Source organism: Choloepus didactylus, chromosome 9, assembly GCF_015220235.1.
Source record: "Choloepus didactylus isolate mChoDid1 chromosome 9, mChoDid1.pri, whole genome shotgun sequence".
In the NCBI taxonomy this organism is placed as follows: domain Eukaryota; kingdom Metazoa; phylum Chordata; class Mammalia; order Pilosa; family Megalonychidae; genus Choloepus; species Choloepus didactylus.
In genome coordinates this window covers 23430385-23446144 of record NC_051315.1, presented here as the reverse complement: position 1 = coordinate 23446144, position 15760 = coordinate 23430385, and the positions used below count along the sequence as shown (strand labels likewise).

Below are 15760 nucleotides of genomic sequence, written 5' to 3'. Positions count from 1 at the left end.
CTATAGTCCATTGTCTACAACAGGGTTCACTGTGTTGTACTGTCCTATGTTTTATCTTGTAATTTTTATTCTATAATACATACATCCCAAAGTTTCCCCTGTATAGTTCAGTGCTGTTATCACCATCATCCATTTCCAAACCTTCATCATCAATGAGCCTAAATAGAAATTCTGTACAAATTAAGCATCAACTCCACATTTTTTAAACCCAGTCTATCTCCTGGTAACCTATAGTCTAGATTCTAACTCTTTGAGTTTGCTTAATGCACTTAGTTAATAACAGTGAGCTCATACAATATATGTTGTTTTGTGTCTGGGTTATTTCACTCAACATGATGGCTTCAGGGTTTATCCATGTTGTTGCATGCATTAGGGCCACATTCCTTTTTATGGCTGAGTAATATTCCATCATATGTGAATACCACATTCTGTTTATGCATTCATGAGTTGGTGGACACTTGGGTTGCTTCCATCTTTTGGCAATTGTGAATAATGCTTCTATGAACATCAGAGTTCAAATATCTGTTCAAGTCCCTGCTTTCAGTTCTTCTGGGTATATACCTAGTAATGGGATTGCTTGATCATATAGCGGTTCTATACTCTGCTTCCTGGGGAACTGCCAAACTGTATTTTACAGCAGCTGTACCATTTTACATTACCACCAGCAATAAATGAGTGTTGTTGTTTCTCCATATCCTCTCCAAAACGTGTAGTTTTCTGTTTTTTTCACAGTGGTCATTCTGGTCGGTGTGAAATGATATCTTACTGTGGTTTTGATTTGATTTCCCTAATCGCTAGGGTTGTTGAGCATCTTTTTATGTACCTTTTTATGCATTTGTATTTTGTCTTTGGAGAAGAGTCTCTCTATTCAAGTCTTTTTCCCATTTTTAAGTTGGGTGTTTGTCTTTTTATTGTTGAATTGTAGGATTTCTGTATATATTCTGGATGTTAAACCTTTATCAGATATGTGATTTCCAAATGTTTTCTCCCATAGGCTGTCTTTTCACTTTTGAGACAAATTCCTTTGATACGCAAAAGTTTTTAATTTTGAGGAGTTCTCATCTATTTTTTCTTTAATTGCTTGTGCTTTGGGTGTAAAGTCTAAGAAACCATTGCCTACCACAAGATCTTAAAGATGCTTCCCTAATTTTCTTCTATAGTATTGTCCTAGTTCTGATGTTTAGGTCTTTGATCCATTTTGAGTAAATTTTTGTGTATGGTGTGAGATAGGAGTCCTCTTTCATTCTTTTACACATGAATATCCACTTCTCCCAACACCACTTGTTGGAAAAAGTATGTTTATCCAGTTGGGTGGAATTTGCAGCCTTGTCAAAAGTCAATTGGCCATAGATATGAGAGTCTATTTCTTAACTCTCAGTTGATTTCATTGGTCAATATATCTGTCATGCTGTTTTGCTTTGTTGACCATTGTAGCTATGTAATATGCTTGAAAGTCAGGAAGTGGGAGTCCTCCAACTTTGTTCTTCTTTTTCAAGAAGTTTTTGGCTATTCATGGCCCCTTATCCTTCCAAATAAATTTGATAATTGTCTTTTCTCTTTCTGCAAAATATATATCCAAGTCTGCATGACATTTCTATTTGGATGTTTTATCACCATGTTGAACTTTATTTATTTCTAAAAGATCTACTCATTTTATCTTTCCCAATCCATTTCTTCCATTCTTTTCACTATATTAGTAAATTGCTATGTAGCACTAACTCCATTGCAGGAGATCCATGTCTTGAATCCCAATTTCCCTCAATCTCCACATATTCTCCATCAGCAAGTCCTGCTTGCTTTACCTCTTATACATATGCCAAATGTGTCTATTTCTATTAGCAAAGATGATTCTTGCCTTGTCTTTTACAGCCTGATAGCTGTTTTCCTGCTTCTACTCTTGTACCTTTGAGGCATTCTCTGTTCTTTGCTCAGTTTGTTTTTTTTTGTTGCAAGGTGTTTATGAGGACCTTCGTGTTTATGACGACTTTGTTTAGACCTGTCTGTGCAATAGAACATTTCTAAATCCAATTGCCTGCTGAGCTGGGGGCTTTGTCTACTGGCCAAGTCCTATAGGAACATTCATGTCCTGTCTTTCCATTAGTGACTTTGTGCCTAGTGGTTGTTTCTGAAATGTAAGCCAGATCATATTACTCCCCTGCTTCAAACCCTCCTTTCAGTGAAGATGGAAATCTTTCATATCTGCAGTGTTCAATATGGTAGTCACTAGCCATATGTTACCAATGAACACTTGAAACAAGGCTGGTGAGCCTGAGGAACTGAATTTTTATTTTATTTAATTTTAATTAAATTTAAATGGCCACATGTGGCTAATGGTGTATTGCTCTAATGCTCTCTGCCTGGTATGCTCTTTTCCCTATTTTGAACACAGACTTTAAGTCAAATTTCACTCTTAAAAAGACCCAACCCAAAGTGGCCATTGCCCTCTTAATTCCTTCCCCATAGGAACACTAATCTCTGATTAATGAAGAATGAAGCCCTGTGAAGGCATGGACCTTGCTTCTTTAGATCATAGCATGTAGTTCCTATTTGTTATGAATAAATACTTGTTTAATTCTTCAGATTCTTAGACAGTGGGCTCAGAGGTTGACTAGTTTTTTTGTTCAAGTTTTGTAAGTCTATAAATAATTGAGAAAGAGCAAACTTGTTATAGACGGAATGAGACTATATAAAACAGATGGAAAGGTGCAAAATAATATTAGAGAAAAATTATACTGTATTGGTTTAATAAGACTTTTTCTTGCAGAGTTATAAGAATTTACAGATAAATGAAATTTTTATACATTAAAAAAATGAAATTACATCTGTGGAAACCCAGTGGAGAGGACTGAGCTAATCAGGCACAGTTTATACCGTACTGTGGATTCAGCTGTTTGAAAGGAATTAATTTCAGTATTTAAAAATCAATCATATTTATTATTGTTGAATTAACTTACTTAATATAAATTTGGAGTTAATGTCTTTGCATTTTGGAATTCTTTAAGTGCAGATTTAACCCATCTCAGAAAATCTGAGGTGTTATATGAAATCTGTAAAAGGGTCAGTTTTAAAAAGACTTATTGTTTTGTAGCAAATTCCTCCATTATTTTTAAAATTATTTAATTTGTAAAAATATAGTTAATTTATAACTTTTAGTAAAAGCTTAAAAGAGGGATACGGCTATATTATGGCTCAAAATGAAATAAAGGATTAGTTTAGTTCCTAGATAATACATTAAGTAATTGCTTTTGGACTCCGTGCTTTGAATTTTCTTAGTCACTTATTCTGTGGACATGATTTAACCAGTGTGCATCTATATTGACAGTATATGAAGGCTATTTATAATTACTTTAATATTAGTATATGTGATTCTATAACACACTTAGTAATAACTGTCTCACCACCCTACCCTTTTTTGTGTTTTCTCTTTTTAGGATCAACATGCCTAGAATTCATAACATAAAAAAGTCTCTTAAACCTCACTTTTCTTGTGAATCTGATAAACAGCTGGATTATTTGCCTGACAAACTAAGAGCAAAGCTGCTTCCTTTCCAGAAGGATGGCATCTCTTTTGCCCTCAGAAGAAATGGCAGGTAAAGTATTTATTTAAAAGAATGCTAAAAATGTTAAATTCCTGGCAAGTGTATAAAAAAAATATATATTTGAGTGTGTGTGTCTGTGTGTGTAAGTAGAATTTCAAATTATTTATCTTAAAGTGGAGCATTGTCTTTGTCCTCTTGCTATCATATTTATGATGACATATAGGCACCCTTTCTTAGAATCAGGAATTAAAAATAGAAGATTTTTCAATTTATTGTGTATTTAGAACAAGGAACAAGTAAATTTTAAGGAATATTTAGTAAAGATCCCAAAAGAACTCAGTGAGCTATACCTGCCGTTCTGTAAGTATAGTGTTCAGGTGACAGTCCAGATAAAAAGCCAGGTTATTATTCACTGATACACGTTTTTCAAAGGTCTTTGCGAACCAGTCTTTTAGTAGAATTGATCATCACTACGTTACCTTCATCCATTTACTGTGATTGACTTATACTTCAGGTTGAAGTATATTGATGCAATTCTTATTTCTTAAGAAGCTATCTTTGGTTATCTTTAGTATTTGGGTTGCCATATCTGCTCATTCTTTAATATGTTACAGTTAATCTCAGTTTTCACCTTAGATAGCAACCTCTGGAAGATGACTTCTAATATTGTTTATATTTCTTTACTTCTCAAACTTCGTGATATGTATATGATCTCATCCATCAAATTGGTCCACTACATGGTTTGTTATACTTTTAAGGATAGTATTGTTTTGGTTCCATAGTCCCCTCTCCCTTTTTTTTATTAGAGAAGTTATTAGTTTATAGGACAATCATACATAAAATAGAGATTTCCCATATATCATCCTATTATTAACACCTTCCATTGGTGTGGTACATTTGTTACAATTGATGAAAGAATATTTTATAATTGTACTAGTAACTATAGTACATGTTTTATAAAACCTGCATGGTTATAGTACCAGGTTCACTGTGTATGGATTTAAAAATATTTTTTATTCTATTATATATACAATCTAAAATTTCCCCTTTTAATCAGATTCAGACACATATTGCATTATTGTTAATTACATTCATAATGTTGTGCTGCCATCATCACCATCCATTACCAAGTCATTTCCATCATTCCAAATAGAAGCCCTATACATTTTAAATCTTAACTTCCCTTTTCTTATCCCCACCTTGTCCCCTGATAACCTATATTCTAGATTCTGACTGTATGAGTTTGCTAATACTAATTATTTTGTAACAGTGAGAGCATATACTATTTGGTCTTTTGTGTCTGTCTTCTTTTGTCAAGTTAATTCTAAGAATTTCTTTATATATTCTGGATATTAAATCTTTATCAGATATGTGGTTTTGAAATATTTTCTCTCATTTTGTATTTGTGTTTTTACTTTCATGATAAATTTCTTTGAGATAAAGAAGTTTTTAATTTTCATGAGGTCCCATTTATATATTTTTTTCTTTTGTTGCTGTGCTTTGGGGAGACTGTCCAGGAAACTATTGCGTAACACGAGGCCCTGAAGATGCTTCCATAGGTTTCTCCTAGGAGTTTGATGTTCTGGCTCTTACATTTAGGTTGTTGATCCATTTTGAGTTGATTTTTGTTATATTACATTTTTCACAGAATTCACATTAGTGGTAATATTCAATATCTTGCCTTTTGTGTCTGGCTTATTTCACTCAGCGTTATGTCTTCAAGTTTCATCCATGTTGTCATTTGTCATATGTTTCACAACCTCATTCCTTCTTATTGCTGCATAGTATTCTGTCGTTTGTATATACCACTCCTTGATTGAGTACATCAACATTTATAATTGATTTCTTCTTGGTGAATTATCCCTTTTATTAATATATAGAGTCCTTCTTTGTATCTTATGACATCTTTGCATTTAAAGTCTATTTTGTCTGATATTAGTATAGCTATCCCAGCTTTCTTTTGATTGCAGTTTGCATGGAATATTTTTTTCCATCCTTTCGCTTTCAGTCTCTTTCTGTCACAGGATCTAAAATGAGTCTCTTGTAAACAGTATATCACTGGGTCATATTTTTTAATCCATTCTACCAGTCTGCTTTTAATTGGAGAGTTTAATCTTTTGACATTCTAAATTATTACTGTGAAGGGAGTTCTTGAACCAGTCATCTTATCCTTTGGTTTTTAGTTATCAGATCTATTTTTTTCCCTCTGTCTGTTTTTCCTTTAAGTTACCCTTACTAGTAAATCTTTAGTTCTGTGCTCGTCAACAGAACTCTCTCTCCTTCCTTTTTTTTTGCATTGGTAGCGCTCCCTTCTTGCAGGGTAGGCCTCTTGTTAACAAATTCTCTCAGCATTTGTTTGTGAAAATTTAAAACTCTCCCTCAATTTTGAAGGAGAGCTTTGCTGGATGAAGAATTCTTGGCTGGCAATTTTTCTCTTTCCAAATCTGAAATATGTCATACCACTGCCTTCTTGCCTCCATGATCCCTGCTGAGCAGCCAGTACTTACTCTTATGTTGTGTCTCTTGTAAATGGTGAATTGCTTCTCTCTTGCTGCTTTCAGAAGTTTATCCTACTCTTCAGCATTTGACATTCTAATCAGTATATGTCTCATAGTAGGTTTATTTGGATTTATTCTATTTGGAGTTCATTGGGCCTCTTTAATTTGCATATTCATGTTGTTTAGAAGGGTTGGGAAGTTTCCCCCCACAGTTTTTTTGAATGCCCATCCTAGCCCTTTACTATTCTCTTCCCCTTCTGGAACACCAGTGACTCTTACATTTGTGTGCTTCATGTTGTCCATCATTTCCTTGAGCTGCATTTCAAATTTTTCAATTTCTTTCACCATTTGTTCTTTTGTACTTTCACTTTCTGTCCCCTTATTCATTCCTATACTTCCTCAAATCTGGTGTTATGTGTCTCAAGAATATTTTTAATTTGTTCAACAGTATTTTTTAGTTCAATAAGATCTACTTCTTTATGCTCTTCTAATGTCTTCTTCATGTCCTTTATATCCTGAGCCATAATATTGATGTTTGTATTTTCATCTTTGAGTAATTGCTCCAAATTTTGTGTCTCTTGCGGCTTTTTGTTCATTTGGCTTGTCCATGTCTTTCTATATCCTTTAAGTGCTTCTAATTTTCTGTTGGCTTTGGGGCATTTGCTTGTCTTGATAGGGTTTTTTGGGAAGTGCAGAGTTAATTGAGCATTTACATATAGTTTGGTTTGCTGGAGTGCAGTTTCCCAATTCTACCAGCAGGTCACACTCCTGAGGTACAGCTTGCTGGAGTGCAGTTTCCGTGACCTACCAGCAGGTGGAGCTCTCAAGTAGGTCTTCCCCAAACTTCTATGCAGTGGGCACAGTCCAAAGCAGGTGGGGAACCAATTAGTACACTGGATCTCCATGCTCTGGGGAATCCTGGTCCTGGGGCTACAATGTGGGCCACAGGCAGGTAGGCAGACAGTCCGATCATGGGTACCCCACAGGTAGAATGTGGACTCTGCTGCCGGTTCTCTGCCTGCCTTGTGCCCCTGCATCTCTGGGGTGTGGAAGGGGCTCCTGATCGCTGGTATGATACCTCTTCCATTACCCCTTCTTGCTGTTGCACCCCCCCCCCCACACTTCCATGAGGGGAGAGCAGTCGCCACCCACTAGGTTCTCTCACGGGAGCTCCCCACTGTCTGGCTGGAGGATCACCCCCCAGCAAATCGTCAAGGTAGGTGGACGGGAGTGGAGAGCTGCTGCTTACTCTCTCGCCCAGTGGCAGTTTTGCTGCTTCTGCCCTGGGGCAGGGGGGTTGTCCCTATGGGGAACTCACTCACTGCTACCCTCCAGCCACTGTCTGTCCTTGGTTTTTGTTTGGTGTCCCCTCCATAGACTGTGGGGACCCTCTATGGCTGGTCACACCCCGGAACTTTGGTCCCTGGTGTCCTCTGATCCCATTCTAGCTATTCTAATGGAGGAGAAGCCAGTTCTGCCTTACTTACTCTGCCATCTTCCTGACCTCATGAGCTTCTAAAAAAATGAAATGAAGGTATTGGGGACAACAATGAGGGGCTTGCTTGCAGTCAAACTCAAAGGAAACCCTTGGGGACATGTGGGTAGGGTGCAGAGAGCAGAAGGAGGGCATGAGGAGTGTGCAGGGCACTGAGTTTATTTTTGTATCTTCTTTTGGATATAGATATCCAGTTCTCCCGGCCCCATTTGTTGAAGAGACTGTTCTTCTGTTGCTTATGCTTTGGGTGTAAGGTCTAAGAAGTGACCTCCTAATACAAGGTCTTGAAGATGTTTCACTACATTATCTTCTAGGAATTTTATGGTACTGTCTCTTGTATTGAGGTCTTTAATCCATTTTGAGTTAATTTTTGTGTAGGGTGTGAGGTAGGGGTCCTCTTTCATTGTTTTGGGTATGGCTGTCCTGCTTTTCCAGCCCCGTTTGTTGAATAGACTGTTAATCCCAGCTCAGTGGTTTTGGGAGCCTTCTTAGAGATCAGTTTACTGTAGATCTGGGCGTCTATCTCCGAATTCTTAATTCGATTTCATTGATCAATATGTCTATCTTTGTGCCAGTACCATGCTGTTTTGACTACTGTGGCTTTATAATAAGCTTCAACATCAGGGAGTCGAAGACCTCCCACTTCTTTTTTCTTTTTTAGAAGGTTTTTAGCAATTCAAGGCATCTTTCCTTTCAAAATAAATTTGATTACTAGCTTTTCCTAGTCTGCAAAGTTGAGTGTTGGAATTTTGGTAGCAATTGCATTGAATCTGTAGATCAGTTTAGGTAGGATTGATGTCTTAACAATGTTTAGCCTTCCTGTCTATGAACACGGAATATCTCTCCATTTCTTTACGTCCCCTTTATTTCTTCTAGTAGAGTTATGTAATTTTCTGTGTAGATGTCTTTTACATCCTTTGTCAAGTTTATTCGTAGGTACTTAATTTTTTAGTTGCTTTTGAGAATGGAATCTTTTTCTTGAGTGTCTCTTCAGTTATGTTATTTCTACTGTATAGGAACATTACTGTCTTATGTGCATTGATCTTATATCCTGCCACTTTGCTGAATTTATTAGCTCAGTTAGGTGTGTCATTGATTTCTCAGGGTTTTCCAAGTATAAGATCATATCATTTGCAAATAATGACAGTTTTGCTTCTTTGTTTCCAGTTGGGATACCTTTTATTTCTTTGTCTTGCCGTGTTGCTCTGGATACAACTTCTAGCACAATGTTGTATAATAGTGATGACAGTGGGCATCCTTGTCTTGTTCCTTATCTTAGAGGGAAGGCTTTCAGTCTCTCACCATTGAGTACTATACTAGCCGTGGGTTTTTCATATATGCCCTTTATCATATTGAGGAAGTTTCCTTCAATTCCTAGCTGTTCTGATTACTGTGGCTTTGTAATAAGATTTAATATTGGAAAGTGTCAGTCCCCCAACTTCATTCTTTTCTAAAATATCTTTGGCTATTCTGGGCCCTTTACCCTTCCATATGAATTTAATGATTGACTTTTCCATTTCTTCAAAGAAGGTTGTTGGAATTTTGATTGGGATTGCATTGAATCTACAAATTGCTTTGGGTAAGATGGACATCTCAGCAGTACTTAGTCTTCCAGTCCGTGCATGAACATTGAATGTCTTTCTGTGTATTTAGGTCTTCTTTGATTTCTTTTAGCAAAGATTTGTAGTTTTCTGTGTGCAATTCCATTATGTGTTTGGTTAAATTTATTCCTAGATATTTGATTCTTATAATTGCTATCATGAATGGAATTTTTTCCTTGATTTCCTCCTCAGATTGTTCATTACTACTTTTTAGAAACAGTGTTGATTTTTGAGTGTTCATCTTGTATCCTGCTGTATTACTGACCCCATTTGTTAGCTCTGTTAGCTTTCTTGTAGATTTTTCAGGATTTTCTCTATATAGGATCATGTCATCTGCAAATAGTGAAAGTTTTACTTCTTACTTTCTGATTTCTGATTTCTTTCTTTTTCTTGCTGAACTACTTTGGCAAGAACTTTCAGTATAATGTTGAATAACAGTGGTGACAGTGGGCATACTTGTCTTGTTCCAGATCTTAGAGGGAAAGCTTTCAGTCTTTCACCGTAGAGTATAACGGTTAACTTTGGGCTTTTTATATATGCTCTTGATCATGCTGAGAAAATTTCCTTGTTTTTAGTGTTCTATGTGTTGTTATCAAAAGGAGGTGCTTGAAGAGGATCCAAGGTGGCAGATTAGGAGAGATAGAGCAGAATTCTCCTTCATGAAAACACTAATTCGAAGACAGAAAGTGCTCCAGAAGAGCAGTTTCAGGGTTCCACTGGCTAGGCAAGGTCTTCTGCATCCACAGTGACTGTGCATTTGGAGAAACTGAGAGACTGCATTCAGAATCATGTGAGTCTTTGAGGCTGCTGGGCAAATGGCAGCCAAGCCGAGCCGTGCCATGGTGAGGAAAAACCTAGGGATAGCATTTGGAGGTGGGTTAGTTTAAAAATCTGCAAAGTGGGGGCCCGGGAGCAGGCAGCGAGAGCTGCAGTCGAGCTTGGTGGGGAGTACCTTCCACACACTGGGCACCTGCCTCAGTATCTGGCATGGGTGATAGCCCTTCACACACTTGCAGCTAACAGTCCCCAAGCCAGGAATGGGCTGCTGCAGCAGGCGGAGGACTACAGAAATGGGAAGTTCCCACGCCCCATACAGTCATCTTTTCAGTGGGTTGGGAGATGCCCCTGCGGGGTGCTGCGGCCAAGAGTTTCCTTTAGGGATTCTGCTTGCCTGTGACCGTGCACAATCATCCTCCACAGAAGCCTGCTGAGTGCATAACCTAGAGGCCAGTGTCCTGCACGGAAGTGCCAACAGCCCTACACCAATTCCAGGGACTTGTGGGCCCACAGCAGAGAGGGACTGTAGGGAATCTGAGCTAAAGGGTTAGATGTTAGCTACAGGCCCAGGGTATTCCAGCCGCAGCCCTGGGAGTGACTGGGAGTACTGGGCCTGAAAGCTGTCTTCCCGCCTAACTGCACAGGATATGGCCCCCACCCTCAGCGCTGGCAGTCCCAACTGCACGCGGAGAATAGGTGCATTGATTAGATCTTCACAAGGTTTGGACCCCCACTCGCTGCACAGACAAATTTGGGGAGAACTGGCTTGAAGGTAAGAGGTGGCTTAGGAGTGCCATTTGCTGGTAGGTCATAGAAAGTGCATTCCACCAAGCTGTAGCTCTGTCAAATTATAGGTAATTGTTCACATAAGTCTGCATATCCTAAAAGAACCCTATCAAGATAAGGAAATGCCAAGAGGCCAAAAACAACAGAAAAATTTAAAGCATTTGAAGAAACCAGAACATATGGATAACCCAAACACTCAAATCAAAAAACCAGAGGAGACACAGAACTTGGAGCAATTAATCAAAGAAGTAATCACAAAAGGGGGTGCTGGATTTTGTCAAACATCTTTTCTGCGTCAGTCAAGAAGATCATGTAATTTTTTCCCTTCATTCTTTTAATGTGGTATTACAGTAAGTGATTTTCTTGTGTTGAACTAACCTTGCATGCTACAGATAAATCCCACTTGATCATGGTGTATAATTCTTTCAGTTTGCTATTGGATTCATTTTGCTAATATTTTGTTGAGGATTTTTGCATCCATATTTATAAGAGATATTGGTCTTTAATTTTTTTTTCTTGTGTTATGTTTTTCTGGGTTTAGTATGAGTATGATGTTTGCCTCATAGAATGAATTAGGGAGTGTTCCCTCCTCTTCAGTTTTTCTGTAGGGTTTGAGTAGAATTGGAGTTAAGTTTTTTGGGAATTTTTGGTAGAATTCCCCTGTGAAACCTAGGGCTTTTTTTGTCAGCCTGGCCTTTGGTTTCTTGGTAGGTTTTTGAGTTTTTTTTTTTTTTAATTCAATTTTATTAAGATATATTCACATACCATACAGTCATCCAAAGTGTGCAGTCAGTTCACGATACCATCAGATAGTTGTGCATTCATCACTCTAATCTATTTTTTTGAACTTTTTCCTTATACCAGAAAAAATGAAAATAAGAACAAAAAAATGAAGGTAAAAAAGAACAACCAAATCACCCCCCCCCACCCTTTTTTTTCATTTAGTTTTTGGTCCCCATTTTTCTACTCATCCATCCATACACTGGGTAAAGGGAGTATGATCCATAAGGCTTTCACAATCACTGTCACTCCATGTAAGCTACATAGCTGTACACTTGTCTTTAAGAGTTAAGGCTACTGGGTTGCAGTTTGATAGTTTCAGGTATTTACTTCTAGCTATTCCAATGCATTATAACTTAAAAAGGGTTACCTATATAGTCCATAAGAATGCCCACCAGTGACCTCTCGGCACCATTTGGAATCTCTCAGCCACTGAAACTTTATTTCGTTTTATTTCTCATCCCCCTTTTGGTCAAGATGTTCTCAATCCCATGATGTCAGGTTCACATTCATCCCCAGGAATCATGTCCCTTGTTGTCAGGGAGATTTACACCCCTGGGTGTCAGATTCCATGTAGTGGGGAGGACAGTGAGTTCACCACCCCGGGTTGGCTTAGCTAGAGAGAGGGGCACATCTGAATGACAAAGAGGTACTCAGGGGGAGACTCTTAGGCACAATTATACATGCAGGTTTAGCCTTTCCTTTGTAGTAAGGAGCTTCATAAGGGCAAGTCTCGTGATAGAGGGCTCAGCACATCAAACTGCCAGTCCTCAATGTTTCTGAGAACATCAGCAACAATCCAGGTGAGGAACCCCGACACCTGTTCATTTTTCCCCACTCCTCAGGGGGGCCTGGCATATATATTTTTATTCTCTGTCCAAATTACTTTGGATGTGTCTCTATTTCACACTAACCTATGCAAACCTACCAGATCTCACTTCTTATTAAAAGTTCCATGTAATTATGGTATTTGAACAAACTGTATGAGTTAAATTGTTTAGGAAATACAGATCTTCCACCAACTAAACATCTCTTTCCTTGATCTCACATGGAATTTGAAGTTTTAAAACACAGTTAGTATTGTCTTTTACCCTTTGGCTCGGTTTGCTTTAGTCCTAACCACATCTGCTCCATTCATGTCTCTAGATGAAGTCTGGACTCTTTTTCAGCTTTTTAAACAATTGCTATATGTGCTAATACTGACATTCATATCTGCCGGGGTCTAGCTCTGAGTTTCAGGTGTCACACAGATACCCAAAGTTCCAGAGATTGATCAGGTTATACACAAAGGGATCAGCATTTCAGAATCTGGAAATAGCCATTACAATTCAGGAATAGATGTGACTGATGTAGCAGCTTACAATCTAGGGGCCGTTAAAATAAGCATTCCCCTGATAAGCTGTGCTCTAAGGTTCAATTCTGAGTTTACCCATTGTAGTTAGTCCGTATTTGTTGGTAAGTTTTTGTTGACTGATTCATCTCCATACTAGTAATTGGTTTGTTGAGATCTTTTATTTCATCTTGAGTCAGTGCAGGTTGTGTGTGTGTGTGTGTGTGTGTGTGTGTGTGTGTGTTTTCTTTAGAATTTGTCCATTTCATTTAGTTTATCTGATTTATGGGTGTACAGTTGTCTGTAGTATCCTCTTATAATCCTTTTCATATCAATGTGGTCAGTAGTAATGTCTCCTTTTTCGTCACTGATTTTTGTTATTTGTATCCTGTCTCTTTTTTTCTTTGTTAGTGTAGCTAAAGTTTTGTCAATTTTATTGACCTTTTCCAGGAACCAACTTTCGTTTTTTTGTTCTTTCTCTCTATAGTTTTTTTGTTTTGTTTTGTTTTGTACATTTTTAGTTCATAGACTGTTTTTTAGAGAAGATGTAGGTTTACAGAAAAATTACACAGAAAGTACAGAGTTCCCATACACACCTCCACATACACACAGTGTTCCCTATTATTAACAGTTTGCGTTAGTATGGTGCATTCTTTTTTTCTCTCTATTGTTTTGTTGCTGTTGTGGTTCTCTATTTTGTTTATATTTTCTCTTATCTTTATTGTTTCCCTCCTTCTGCCTTCTGTTTGCTTTGCATTTAGTTTGCTCTTTTTTTCCTACTTCTTCTAGATTTGAGGTTAGGTCTCTGAATTGAAATCTTTCTTCTTTTTTAATGTATGCATTTTGAGCTATAAATTTCCCTCTCAGTACTGCCTTTTTCCATCTCATAAGTTTTGATATGTTGCATTTTTACTTTAATTCATCTCAAGACTGTTCCTAATTTCCCTTGTGATTTCCTCTTTAACCCAATGTTTGTTTAAGAATATGTTTAATTTCTACATATTTTGAATTTTTCATTTCTCCTTCTGTGATTAATTCTTTCATGATTGGAAAAGACACATTGTATCTTTTCTTTTTTATCACTTTTTTTTTATTTTGAAATAAATTCATCATTATAGGAACAGTTGCAAAAACAATACAAACCCCATAAACAGAACTCCAGCATACACTGACCCCCCTCCCCCAATACCCCAATCCACCAACTTTAACATGCTGTCCCATTGCTATTTCTTTCCCTCCCTCCCTCCCTATCTATCATCCATCATCTATTGCTGTCTTCTGAACATATGAGAGCTAGCTACACACATCCTTGAACAAACACTATAATTCACATATACACTTCCCATGAACAAGAACATTCTTTTATGCAATCCCATTAAGCACAGCTAAGAAGTACAAGAGATTCAACAATGATACAAAGCTTACGTTCTATATTTCCTTTTCCTTATGTCTCAGCTGTGTCCCTTTGAGCCTCCTGTCCTACATCCTCTGATCCCATCCAGGGTCATCCTTGGCATTGAATTGTCATCTATTTAGACTGTCTTTTTTATTTATTTATTTATTTTTCAATTGTGGAAATATATATACAGCCTAAATCTTCCCATTCCACCCCCTCCCTATCATTCCATTAGTGGGATTAATCACATTTAGAATGTTGTAATGCTCTTTCCCACCATCCATTACTAGTAATTTCCCTTCACCTCAAACAGCAACCCTACACTCATTTCTTAACTCCCCATTGCTCCTTCCCCCATTTCTCTTAACCCATACTCTACTTTTCATCTCTATGGTCATATTCTCTGATAATTTCTTTGTGTTTACTGTGGGGCTTAAAATTAACCTCTTAAATCCACAACAATCTTGTTTTTCTTTGATACCACCTTCACTTCAATAGGACACATAAGCTATATTCCTATACTCCTCCATTCCCCCACCTTTATATAGTTGTCTAAAATTACATATTTTACGTTGAGTTCAATACCACTGATTTGTCATTAGACTTTGTGTATTTTATATCATGTAGGAATTAAATAGTGGAGTTACAATTCAAAAATTACTGTCTTCTATTTGTATTCCATTGTGGTTGGAGGATGTGCCTTGAGTATATTCAATTTTTATTTTTTTAATTTCTTGAGGCTTGTTTTATGTCCCAGCTTATGGTCCCTTCTGGAGAAAGATCCTTGATCACTAGAGAAAAATGAGTGTCCTGGTGATTTGGGATGTAAGGTTCTATATATGTCTGTTAAAATTCTCTATGTCTCTCTCTCCTTTCTTTGTTTCTCTGTCGGTAGGGCTCCGTTTAGTATCTGAAGTAGAGCAGGTCTATTATTGGCAAAGTCTCTCAGCATTTGTTTGTCTGTGAAAAATTTAAGCTCTCCCTTAAATTTGAAGGAGAGTTTTGCTGGATAAAATATTCTTGGTTGGAAATTTTTCTCTCTCAGAATTTTAAATATGTCATGCCACTGCCTTCTCGTCTCCACGGTGGCCGCTGAGTAGTCACAACTTAGTCTTATGTTGTTTCCTTTGTATGTGGTGAATTGCTTTTCTCTTGTTGCTTTCAGAACTTGCTCCTTCTCTTCAGTGTTTGAGAATCTGATCAGAATATTTCTCGGAGTGGGTTTATTTGGATTTATTCTATTTGGAGTTCGCTGGGCATTTATGCTTTGTGTATTTATATTGTGTAGAAGGTTGGGGAAGTTTTCGCCAACAATTTCTTTGAATACTCTTTCTAGAACTTTACTCTTCTCTTCCCCTTCTGGGACACCAATGAGTCTTAAGTTTGGACGTTTTATTTTATCTATCGTATCCCTGAGATCCATTTCGATTTTTTCGATTTTTTTCTCCATTCTTTCTTTTGTTCTTTCATTTTCTGTTCTGTGGACTTCTAGGACACTGAGACATTGTTCAGCTTCCTCTATTCTTGTATTGTGAGTATCCAGAGTCTTTTTAATTTG

At 37.4% G+C, this 15760-nt stretch overlaps 1 protein-coding gene across 6 annotated transcripts in view; it reads left to right on the top strand.

Moving 5' to 3' along the window:
- ZRANB3 (zinc finger RANBP2-type containing 3) overlaps window positions 1-15760 on the top strand; it is a 362832-nt gene that overhangs the window by 30286 nt on the left and 316786 nt on the right. For all 6 annotated transcript variants that reach the window (XM_037850112.1, XM_037850110.1, XM_037850111.1 and 3 more), the window contains exon 2: window positions 3432-3590. In XM_037850112.1, coding sequence (XP_037706040.1) covers window positions 3439-3590 — 152 coding nt within the window. In that variant the 5' untranslated portion in view covers window positions 3432-3438. The remainder of the gene's footprint in view (window positions 1-3431; window positions 3591-15760) is intronic.